Source organism: Coffea arabica, chromosome 6c (genome assembly GCF_036785885.1).
Source record: "Coffea arabica cultivar ET-39 chromosome 6c, Coffea Arabica ET-39 HiFi, whole genome shotgun sequence".
Taxonomy (NCBI): Eukaryota; Viridiplantae; Streptophyta; class Magnoliopsida; order Gentianales; family Rubiaceae; genus Coffea; species Coffea arabica.
In genome coordinates, this window is record NC_092320.1 from 7,053,993 (window position 1) to 7,066,346 (window position 12,354).

General features: G+C 37.2%; 2 protein-coding genes across 2 annotated transcripts; both read right to left on the minus strand.

Annotated features, from left to right (window-relative positions):
• Positions 1-363: 363 nt before the first annotated feature.
• LOC113694144 (probable protein phosphatase 2C 27) lies at positions 364-4,519 on the minus strand. The gene is made up of 4 exons (XM_027213002.2): positions 3,826-4,519; positions 2,896-3,096; positions 1,674-1,879; positions 364-1,186 (listed from the first exon to the last, which is right to left on the minus strand). The coding sequence occupies exons 1-4, from the start codon at positions 4,015-4,017 to the stop codon at positions 628-630; spliced, it is 1,158 nt and encodes a 385-aa protein (XP_027068803.2). The 5' UTR covers positions 4,018-4,519; the 3' UTR covers positions 364-627.
• Positions 4,520-10,678: 6,159 nt separating this feature from the next.
• Positions 10,679-12,354, minus strand: LOC113692423 (uncharacterized). Its single transcript, XM_027210834.2, has 5 exons — positions 12,150-12,354; positions 12,008-12,057; positions 11,787-11,871; positions 11,284-11,360; positions 10,679-11,154 (listed from the first exon to the last, which is right to left on the minus strand). Exons 1-5 carry the CDS (start codon positions 12,211-12,213, stop codon positions 10,930-10,932), a joined length of 501 nt encoding a protein of 166 aa, XP_027066635.1. The 5' UTR covers positions 12,214-12,354; the 3' UTR covers positions 10,679-10,929.

Consider the following 12,354-nt stretch of genomic DNA (forward strand, 5'->3'; position numbering starts at 1 on the left):
GTACCAATTTCAATGTATGAAAAAAAAAATTATTATATTTTTTTATCTTATTGTGCTAATATCTACATTTATTATATTAATATCTACATTTCTTGAGTTGGCGTCTCTACTATAGTTCGTGTGTCTGCACTGCACCCCACCCCACCATCACTACTGGTGACGACAAACAACCTGATCCACTTGTGTGCTCATGATTGAAGCACTTGTGCGCTTATGATTGAAGCAGAAGCAGAAGGTCGACTAATAACGTCCAATTTGGAGTTTCGAAGGCAAATGTACAGTTTTATGATAGTATAAAATACCATATGGTAATGTTGTTCATTCAATTCAATGCACACGATAAGAAGAAATCCAAGGCACGCATAGGAAATTGACATGATTAGAGGACAGTAAAGTTGAAGAATCGTGTACATCTCAATGGTTGTCTCATCTACACGAACGAGAAGTCATCTCCCCATAATGTCATTCACTCTTTTCCTAGAACTTGACCAATACTAAAGTACCTATCTAGTAAAAATGTATTTACAGATGCAATTATTTTATCATCATCATCAGCAGCAACAGCACCATAATATATTGGGTATGATGGACCTCTAATCAATCAGACGGTTAGAAGCGCTAGTAGCTCTACCCTTCTAGCAGAATTTTAAGATTCTGAAGCCCCTCCGGCGAAATGCTCCGCCTGAAACTAGTCCTTTGCACCGTTATTGAAGGTGGGGGCTCCAAGTGAAAGCAAACAATTACTACTGTCAAGTTGTCCACGGCCCCCCTTATTTTTGCTTCATTCACCATTTCCATGCAGCACTGTTTCACATTATTATGTTCTTGCAATCTCCTCCTCGCAAAATCTACTGCATTCTGGCTTCTAAAAGCATCCCATATACCATCACTACCGATTATCAGGAACTCGTCTTCTTTAGTCAGTGTCAACAACTTGAGTTCTGGTTCTGCAGTCAATGGACCACCCTTATCACCTTCCTTCAGACCTTTGTGCCAATCACCCAATGCTCGAGTTACACCTAATAACCCATTCAAATACTCATCATCAACAATATACCCCCCCAAAGACTCGATTCGCATCCTTTCATTCATGCAACTAGGTCTATGATCCTTTGACATCTCTATAGCCACTCCACGACGAGAAAGAACAGCTCTACAATCTCCAGCATTCGCTACTAATAATGATCTGCAGAAAATTCCCACAATGCAAACAATGAAAGCGTGATTTTACTAGCATAATTTTTTTCAGCATGAAAGACGAATTTAACCGGAAAATAGGTGGCCAGATCAGTCTAGTTTGTGCAAAAGCTTTATTCATATTGATATAATACTTCTACTTTAGTCCTACAGCCCTACCCTATTTTTGAATATCAGCCATGTGAGCATCATTATCAAATTACGACCACATGAAGAAGGAAGTACAATGTACTTGATTTTATGCTATCAAATATGTTATCATGTGAAAGCCTGGATGGATAACCATCTTTGAAGCCGATCATGGTGAGATACCATGTTATGTGGTGGCAAAAACTGAAGTTAAGCCATTTACTTGAACCCAATAGCACATGAAACCCACTCAGCAGGTTCAAGATTAAGCAGTAAAAGAGGACTGTGAGTTACTTGTTAATGCTGTAAAATGTTTAGACAATTAGTCATTAAGTATATCAACTCACCTCCCAAATATCATTGCAGTGAGTGCAGTTGTGCCAGAGGACAGCTTAAGAAAGCATGAATTTGCAAATGCAGCATCTGTTTTCAAGAAAGACCTTGTAACCACTTTCTCAAGTTCTAAAGGAAAATCTGCATCTTCCACAATAACCCTTGGTAACTGGTCACGTACAAATTGTGCTGCATCCTTCCCATCGTGTCCATCAAATACCTGTCTTTAGTGCAACTGCATCAGGTATCTCAAGTTAAAAAGAAAAGGCAGGAGCATCCACAAAGAGTAGACAATGGACAAGTGGACAAGAGGGAGACATGATGACTACTAATTGAGCTCTACAAAAAGACCAGACAAACTAAATAGGATGTTAATATGATGGGGGTACTTAGATGACACACAGCCATTCAGCACCACATAGACCACAACAAAATAAATCTTTGGCTAACTCATCTACTTGTACTCTAAACACAAAAGCCCATACACCTATAGATAACTATAGTATATAGAAAGATAAGTATGTTCTAGAAGCTATAATTTCACTTGACTGGAAGATAAGCACGTACATAAGAGGGAGGAAATTTTGGGGCAGGAGGGATTGGAGGCCCTTGCCATGAGCCAAGCAAAGCCCTCAAGGGCTTACCAGTGTCCAGTACACTATATATATTTCAACATTTACATAAATAAGGTAAACTAGAGAGTAGGGACAAGCCCAGCAGTTTCTTAATGTAAGCATTCTAATTTTTCATACGATGCTCCCAACATTTCAATTCAGTATCATTCGACTGTTTTCCTCAATCCCAAAACACATTCACTTTCAGAAGATGGAAAGTTTGCACTTGACTAATATAAAGCTCATTTTAACTTTTAACCCCACAAATCAATCATCTAGAACTTGAAAATATTTCAAAAAGTAGGATTCAGTTCCAGATATTCTGTATATATATATATATATATATATATATGACAAGTTTCTCTGTCTTACAAGTTGTCACCTTTAACATTGTACCAAACTACTCCAGCAATTGTGTACATTCAATCTAAAATGGCTACACTAGACACATGGTATTGCTTTTCCAACCAATGAATGTTTAAAACTACAATGGCAGACGTAACCTAAATTGAAAATCTATATTTTAAACCAAAGCTAAAGCTCAAATTCCAGTCAACTGCCTCATTTTTTCTACAAGTGATGTTGCAAGCAGACATTAATTCATTGAGGTCAAAGAACTTACACCATACAAGGAGATAGCTTCCTCACCAATTTTCTGGCATCCAAATTTCTTAGCTAGGTCCTCAATGCAGATGTGAGTGTCCTCCATATCAGGACGACGTCCAATGTCAGAGCACTCGCCTGACCGAACAGCAGGAAAAAAGTTATTCATGGAGATCTGTTTTCTTTCTGTAAAAGCAGTATCCTCACCAATGCTTTCCAGCTGACACAAAAGAGAGAAACGCATGAGAGGGAATACATAAGATGTTTGAAGTTTCAAAGAGGACACTAATTTATTCTCCAGTTACAGCAATAAACACGGCCCTAAACAAGCTTATGTTCGTTCTTGTTCATCTGGGAAAATGAAAATTCTTTACATACCTTAACATAAGGGACCTTTTTCTGAAATTCTGCTGCTTCAGTTATCCAGAACAATAAATCTAATTGGTTAGTTCATCATTTCTCTAAATCATAAAGTCAAGAACTTTGGGCGATTAAGAATATCAGGGTATCTTCCTAAAGGGGTTAATAAAGAAAAATCCTTGTGATCTTAAATCCAGTAGCCTTAAAAAAGCTAAATTTCAGTCTAGTAAAAATTAGCCTTCCCTATCCTATTCACCTTACAAAAAAACAGTTACCGACGAGAAATATACAAGTCCTCGTATCATCCTCATGATTTATAATAGCTCAGATAGTAGAAAGGAATATAAAAACAAATTCTATACTCAACAAAAGTCTAGACCTCTCATATCAAGCAATAACCACAAGAGAGAGAGAGAGAGAGAGTAATACAGCCGCAGACTAAAATTCAATTGAAGAAATCGTACAACCCAGAAATGGACTTAAAGATAAAATTCAGTACGCATACAAACAATACTAACAGAAAATGAAACAAAAGAATGCGAAATATGAGACGTCGATTTGAAAACAAATCCCATTTCTTAATTCTTACTGGAAAGGAATTCCTCAGCGGAACATGATCCAAAATTGTGCCTTTCTCCCAATTGTCAATCTGGGGTGAGGTATCATCTTCACTGGGAGAAAATACCAAAGGAGAATGCAAAGGCCAAGCCTTGGAATTTTCCTGATTCTCGGAACAGTTCTCCATTCCGTCCCTAACTTGCTCTGAATCTTGAACACACATGTTAATAGTATTGGAAGTTAATTATTCTAGTTGTAGTGAGAAATGCACTTTGTGCCGAAATAGAATGGTAAGCTGTAGACTACTTGCTGCACTGTCTTGTGAATGCAAGTTGTTGGTTGGGCTAGGAAGGATTGGGTTCTTGAGAAGAAGAGATGAAAAGGGTACAGAGATATGTGAGAATATATCTGAAAATTGATAGACTATGGGACTCAAGAGAAGATTCCCAGAATATGTTTTTGTTGAGGATTAATTCTTTAAAAAAAAAAAAAAAGAGGCTAATTAAAAGAACAAAGGCTCCTCTCCCCTGTAGCCTGTACGTGAGCAGGTGTTTACCGAGGGCTGGGATGCTGATATTTTTCCATGTTGTCGGTCCTACGCTTTCTCTCGCTCATTGCTTTCTCTTTCGGCAAACTGCCTTCATTTTTTTCGTCCCCCTTCTATTTTCCCTCTTCGTAGGGAATGCATCTCTGAATTTATTTTTATCTTTATGAGTTCTAGTCATCAAACACAACAAAGTTGAGGCGTTACAAATTAGAAATGGAAGATTCAAATTCTCTGTCTCGTCTCTATTTCTTAAATCTTACTTCTTTCTTATTTAAAAAAAAATTAAAACGTAAAGATTGTCATCCTCATGCGTCATTTAAGTGTCTATTTTTTGTTTAAAAAATTTAAGACATACATTCCTTGGATAATTTTTTTAAAGGAAATAGTAGTTTGATCATATTTAAGAACTACCCCAAATGTAGATTACAACTTGAAAAGGTAAGTACTCACGTTGTCCTTGTACTTTAAAAGGACTTGTAGACAATAGGTTTTAATGATTTATGATGTTTACGTTCATGAATTGTGACTTCAAGTAACAATCCCAAGACTGGAAAGAAATATTTAGACCCTCATTCTTGCCTTCGCTGCTTGGATTTTGGTGTTTTCGTTCGTCATATAATAATTTAACTAGTAAGAAAAAAAGGGCAAGTAAAAGCCCTATCTTTTTATATTAACGGAAAAATTTGCACAAGAACTTGGGAACAGAATCATCACCGAACCAAACGAATACACTACACACCCGTTTGAATTTGAAACAGAACCACAAAAGTTACATTTTAATAAAAAACAAAGTTTAAATCCTTTGCCTCCCACCCTAGCAAAGCCTTAAGGACTTGACGGTGACCACCAGCTCAAACTCGAGCTTGGCTGGTGGTTGGGGGTTTAGTTGTTGTTGAGCTTTCTACTTTCTAGTTCTCGGGGTTGCGTGTTTTTTTTTTAATTGATTAAAAAATTGTGGCAGGCGAGTGGTTTCCACACTTGCTTCAAAGTTCATAGTTGACCGCTAGTTTTATATTAATGCTTATAAAATGAATTATCATTTCCTAATCAATTTGCTTAATTGGGTATCCCAGCACTATAAAAATATTTTTCTTGCCTCGCGTTCCATTGCTCAAGCCTTTTTTTTCCCCCAATTTCTTTTGAAGCTTACCAGGAATGAAGATTTAACTGCATACCACTTTGTTTTTTTATAATAAAAAATAAAAAATGCGAGTTTGGGAAAATAAAAGTACTGCTGTTTTTCACTCAAGAAAATTTTTTTTTCTTGATTTCAAAAAAGCTAAAGTAGACCCGAAATGCATTATTTTTGAAAAACACAAAATTAATGTTTGCCCTTTTTGGACTGAATCAACCGATGGAGGGTGTCTTTAAAGCCGTTTGAACTTTGGAAAGCTTAAAAAAAAAAAAAAGAAAAGGAAAAGCGATAGACGTTGGATGGTAAGGATAACATTAAGTATCATATTTTATTCAGAATCATGTTTCCACGAAAATTGAAAGTGAGGGTTCCCCTTTTTCCTCTTTAATTTTTTGCTTAAAATTGCCTGGCGTAGGTGTGAAGTGTGAACTAGAAGATACTTTTTTGTTTGCATGCATTGCCTATGTGCTGTAGTAAGATGCTGACTTTATGCTTCTCCTTCTGGGCTTTATTGGAAAAGAAAAGGTGAGAAAGCGGGGCACCATCGCAGCAAATATCTACAATTAGTGACTGGGGGGCCCAAAAAAAGAAAAAATCTCCCATCACGTCCACTGGTCCAACATTTTCTTTCCAAATCGCAAGGCACAAACCCAGCCACCAACGTCACAAGTGATGGTGTCTTTTCTTAATCTTGTCTTTTTGTAGGCCTACCCAGGAGGATCCTAGACAGCCACTCAAATTTATCAATTTGCCGGAATATTTGGACTTCAAACCTTGCAAGTTGATCTCCATATATTAGAGACGTGAACACTGTGAAATCCTTTTTTTTTTTCTTAAAAATAATACAAAGAATATTTCAATATTATCAGATTAATTTCCTTGTATCTGTACGTCCCGTCCTCCAAAAATACACACAAGTGGTAGAAAGGTAATTTGAACACACAACCTTAAAACCTAGCTAGGCAATCCTGAAATCATTGGAGCCAACCCTGGAGACGAAGACCGTGAAGGCCTTTGGTCTCCTTCTTTTTTATCTGTTCCGTTCAGATAAAGCAAAAAAAATTGAGTAAGGGAAGAAAAAGCAACACACGTCGTGGACGTTGTGGTAAAAACTCTTCTGCTTTATTCTTTTCTCCTTCCTCTTCCATTGCCAAAAGAATAAAAAACTGCCATACATATCTCCAGCAAGAAAGCGGATAAGAATAAATTGGCGCCTCATTTTACCTTTCTACGCTTTACTCGGAAAAATTTAACGGTGAATCAAAATTATATCCTACTCCCTCAAGCTCGTAGCATAAGATCAAGTTTGGATCTGTGGAGGCTTTGAGATTAATGACTGAAATTGACAACTCAAAAATTAAAGACTGTAAGTTTAAATCTCTTTCTCTCTTCTTGCTCTTTAAATCTTACCCTTTTCTTGTCTGACATAAAAGATTTTTTTTTTTTTTTTTATAAAAAAAAATTAACCCTCGGAGCTAGGAGTAGAATCAACAAGAGACACTCTTTGCATAAGTTTTGCGGATAGAAAATTTGGTGGGAAGAAAAGCATAATAATGTTGTCTGACGAAATGTTAAATCTGAGGTCTAAATGCAAGCACGAATGTCACACGCAATCAGAAATGTATGGCTCCGAAGGACCCATAAGCTGTTTGCTTGTTTTTGTTTCATGGACTCCAATTCCACTTCATTCTCCTTGTCTCCTTCGACCCCGGAAAACAAATGCCAAAAAATAAGACTCACATCACGATGTCAAGCCAATCACCTAATTGCCCCTCTTGGTTAACGTTGCTTATACGACATCATACAATATTTGTAGCCATAAGATCTGATACATGAGTAACATCTTCTTTAGCCAACTACTTCTAATCAAAAGAGTTTTAAAATTCTACTTGAATGTAAATCGAGAGATCAAATTTCATTGTCTACATTCTAAAATTCAACTTCCTGAAAATGTCGTCAGTAAGAGCGTAAGCATCTATTTGAGCTGGTGATAGTTCAATCATTTCCGAATTGTTTTTAGACTAACACCTTCTTCTTCTTCTTTTTTTTTTATCCGAAACGGCATACATGAGTAACATCTTCATATCAGGCTTTTGGGCTCCAAAAATCGACCAATGCAAAAGACGTGTACTAGCAATGCTATCTCCTATTAACATCATTTTTCCCAAAAAAATGAAAATTGATTGCAGGTGCAACCGTGGATCCAGATCCGCGACCCAATAAAGTCGTGACTGGTGGTGCGGCTTGATTCAAACCCCATCAACTTTATCTGCGTGACAACTATTGTGAACAAAAGGGCCTTTATAGAACATTTTTTATTTTCTGTCTACACAGGGTATCCGAATTTTCGAACTGATAATATCTAATGACCCGACTAATCTTCTGCGACTCGGGAAAGGAGGCCCCACTCCACACCGAGCATTTGCACGTAGGACTCGAACCCTAGTTGGCCAGGACCTTTTGATTGCCATATCCTAACTAGAGGGAGCGGACCGCTCGAGCTAGTCCGCTGCGGCCTATAGAATTAACTTTATCATATCTACAACTAACTTGACTTGGGTGAGTCGACTACCAAGTAAAAAGGCGCATGATATTTGTTTAATTGTAGATTATGAGATCAAATCTTTATGCTTGTCCTAAAATCCTGGGGTAATGCACTTTGACACCGAGCCGATCTTCTTGAACAATGAAAACTTTCAAAAAACTTGGCTAGACTTTTCGTTTTGATGATGGCTATACCAAAATGTTTTAAATTAAAGCGAGCAAGATATCGTTTTATTTTCATGCACTATCTCTCAAAGTTAAAGTTTTCTTCACAGGAATGACATTAACTTGAAAGTTTGGTTAAATATCGTATTGATCGTCAATATCAAAATTGAAATAAGATCACGGAATTGTCATGGGAGGGAGGAATTGGCCCTCCATATATAATGGGACGGTCCATTGCCCTTAGCCTAATGTTGTGCGATCATTTTCATATATTTATTAAATGAGCCCTACCAAGTTCTTCATAGAGAGCCAAGATTCCATACGGAAGATGACTATTCCGATTAGCCATAGAATAGACTCTTATCATCTGTAAAGCCAAGGATAGCGCTAGAAGAAATCCTCTGATTCCCTAATAATGGCCCCAATCTTGTCGTTATATCTTCCTGCAGCATTTTCCCATTTCATAAACAACAAGACTAGAGTTAAGTGACCAAAATTAACAGAAAAGAAAAAGAGAGAGAATTTCTTGACGAGCATAAGAACCCTCCTGGATTTGTAACTACTAAATTTAAAAAAAAAAAAAAAGAGGATAGATTAGGATTTGTAACTAATCTATTCCTCTAAATTAGGATAGATTAGGTCATAAAAAAAAGATTTATAATTAATAAAAAAAAATAAAAAATAGGAGAAGAAAGAAGTGGGTGACAGAGAGTCCACACTCGGGTCTTGTACCAAATAAAGCGACCAAATCGAATTAATTCCGTGAAATTGATTGAAGTGTTCGTTTTCTCTATAAACCTCAGCGCTGATACAAGTACGAAAACTCAAAAAGTTTGTCCCAGGTAATAATTACTTCCTCGGACGAAAAGACTGGCCCAAACTTTTCTGGGTCTTCTTTTCAGCCAGCTAGATCGAATCGGAAAAGGAAGCTTATGCCAAAAATCAAACATCCCAATTTACGAGCCCATGACCATATATGGACTAATCTACGCTGTTTGCTCAAACTATAAAAGTCAGATTTCTACATTTTGAGGCTTGTACAAGACCCAAGCAAACTATGCACATTAGTCGAATTCGACAATTTAATAAATATTCTTCTAAAGTTTAAATTTTAACTTTTGACAATGCCAAATTCTACCCTCGAAATTTTGTCTAGTATCTAAACTCTTGATTTCAATCACGCATCACCTCACTAACGGCTAGCCTTCCGGGCTTTTTAAATACGTTTGATAAGATTGAAATATGAAAATTCAAAATTTGATGTTTGAATCCGTTGAGTTACTGAATTATTAATTACTAGATTCGATATATTTGAGTATATGTCACATTAACTGATAAATGAATATATTATCGTTTTTTTTTAGAGTAAGATTTGCTTAAAAAATTGAGCATCACTTAATTAAGACACATGTTCTATCTTTTAGAATTAAACGCGTCCGAACATTTAAGCGTTGAATCGAATTGCGGCCAAACAAGGGCTTAATCTTGCATGCACGATGAACTCCCGGAGAATAAAGGATTAGAGGCCTCTTGCAAGACGGAGACGCGGGACCGGTAGAATACCAGGAAAAAATTGTGGACTGGACGGGCTAAAAGCCTAAAACAAATTCCCTTAAGTTGCGGACCACCACATTCTCCAATCAAAAATCTTGGCTACGTTCATTACATCTGTCTATATATCAATTTGACCCAACGTAAGGCAATCCGAGCCCACATGTCAGCCGCGACCACTCCACCCCAGCCCCATGCAGGTTGTGCAATCAAAGACTGTAACATGGTGGCTGCTGCTGCTCAGTATCTTAGCTTGGGATGCCTTAAAGATCTTGGTCGTTTGCATGTCTTCCCCAACTCACATACCTACTTCATTTAATGAATCACAACTTCTTCGCATTCATTTCGTAGGCTGCTCTTTCACTTAAAATTAACCACTACTTGTATAATCCGTCTATGGCCCCAAAATTTCAGCAATACAACATCACTTTCGGTTTTTTTCTTTTCCGATTTATGGAAGGAACTTCCCATCTTAAGCAGTTAAGCTACGGCAAGGCTCCCACATTGTCCCAAGATTATGGCACCACTTTTATCATCCCATGCGTCCATGAATAGTTCTGTCGGTTATGAATTTTATGTAAATTTCCTTAGAGATGATCAGAATGCTAGGGTTGATTTGTGATTAATCTAAAGATGAATTCATAAGCAACCAACAACCTTACGGAAAAGAAGAAAAAGTTGCTGCATAATTGCGGGACATTCGTGTTATTCAGTTACCAGTTTATTAGTGATCTCAGGATCTCATAATTAAAATACTAGCTACTAAGTAACGATACTTTTTGGTAGTACGGACAGTTCCCTTGAACTCCTTCAGACTTTTGGGTACGTGACCTCACATACACAGACACAGTTGCGTGCAGCCACCGGAAAACACAAAGACCTTGTCGAAACTGGCTGATAAAAGTTGAGTGCACTTTCCTGTTATATAAAAGGGAGAAGGAAGAAAAAAGGAGCCATGACAGATGTTATTTTGATCCTTCCCCTTTCTTGGGATAATTTTATACTAAGCTACAAAATGCTGATTAGCCTCGACGGCTGATTACCTGGCAATAAATTAATCAGTGATTATTATCTAAGCAAAATAATAAAATGTTATATGTACAAAATCTTCCTAATCCTAAAAAATGGCAGCATTTTCCGCAATGCTGTCCAACCTCTCTAGTTTCTTTCTTTAGTACTGAATTCTTCATGCACTAGTTGTGGATTGGCGGTTTTCTTTTGGCCGGAGAATAATCCATCCCAGCTATGTCTAATATGTCCGGATAATGATCGAGGGCTGTCTCCGGCGGGTGGTGAGTCGATGGTGATGAATTAACCGAGAAATTTTCTTCTTTTCCACCTAATCTGTCACTACTTGATTGGCCCTCCAGTACCGGCTCAGCTTTCTTATAATTTCCTTGGTGATCATTCTTGTCATTCTGTGCATGAACCATGGAGTTATGTAAAGAAGAGAGTGAGTAAAAGAGAGGGGTTTGTTTCTATGGGTTTTCCCCCCTTTTTACGGCGTAAATTAAGTAGAGTACTATTTAGCAGAAGTTGAAACCAACCTTCGAGGTGGTGGTGGTAGTGGTGGGGATCGTGCTAGAAGGAGAGAGAGTTTTTTTCATAACTTTTCTATTTGATCCTGCAAACAGTTGAAGAAAATAAACCATTTTCAGAACCATTTGGGAAATGAGACCCAATATACAGTAGTGCTAATTGATTTGCAATTTCTCAGAACAGCATTTCCATGATTCAATATCTAAGCAAACAATATCCACCAAAACGTTGAACCTCAGCTACTCAAGTTAAACAACCTTCTATTCTTTTCGAAGTGCTATACTTGAAGGACAAGGATAGAATTAATTAATTGTCCAAAAATTGAAGATGAAAGAGAAAATTTAATCATACTACTACTACTACTACTACTACTACTACTACTAATAGTAGGAAGAGATTTAGTGATGCTTAGGGTTGTGAATCTTTGGTCCATAGTAATCTTCGTGGATGCTTGGTAACCAATGATGGGAATGCTTTGTTACTCTAGAAGAAACTCTTGTGTTCTTGGTACCTAATTCTGAGCCATGACTCTCCACGCTAGGGTTCACCTGATCTTCAACTCCAATACTACTACTGCTCAAATCACTTTTGTCTTCCTGCATGCATTAAAAGAATAATCAATTATAAATTTTTACAGTTTGTACAAATCTTAGAGAAAATTAAGGGGAAAACACAAGTTGTGATACTTGGGAAATCAGAAATCATGAAATGTTGTTGCACTTGGATACTCACATGGACTTTGTGTTGTTCTGCTAAGGAAGAATCCTTTATCAAGCGTGCACCTATGAAATGGTTAGAAATAATTCAGTATGAAAAACACTATTATAAAAGAAGTGCCACTCTGAAGGAACATATACTGCAGAAACGCATGTACCTTGAGCTTGATGATCAACTAGGATTGACAGAAGTAGAAGAGAGATTATCGAAAACTTCCTCATTCTGGGCTAGCTTGTCAGAAAAGTGTGCTGCTAAGTGGTGCAGAAGACTGTAAATGATTGGCAGATTTTTGGGAAATCTTTAAAGGTTGAAGTTATGGTAGGAAACAGAATGTGAATCTTCTTGGCCTCCTGAAAAACCTG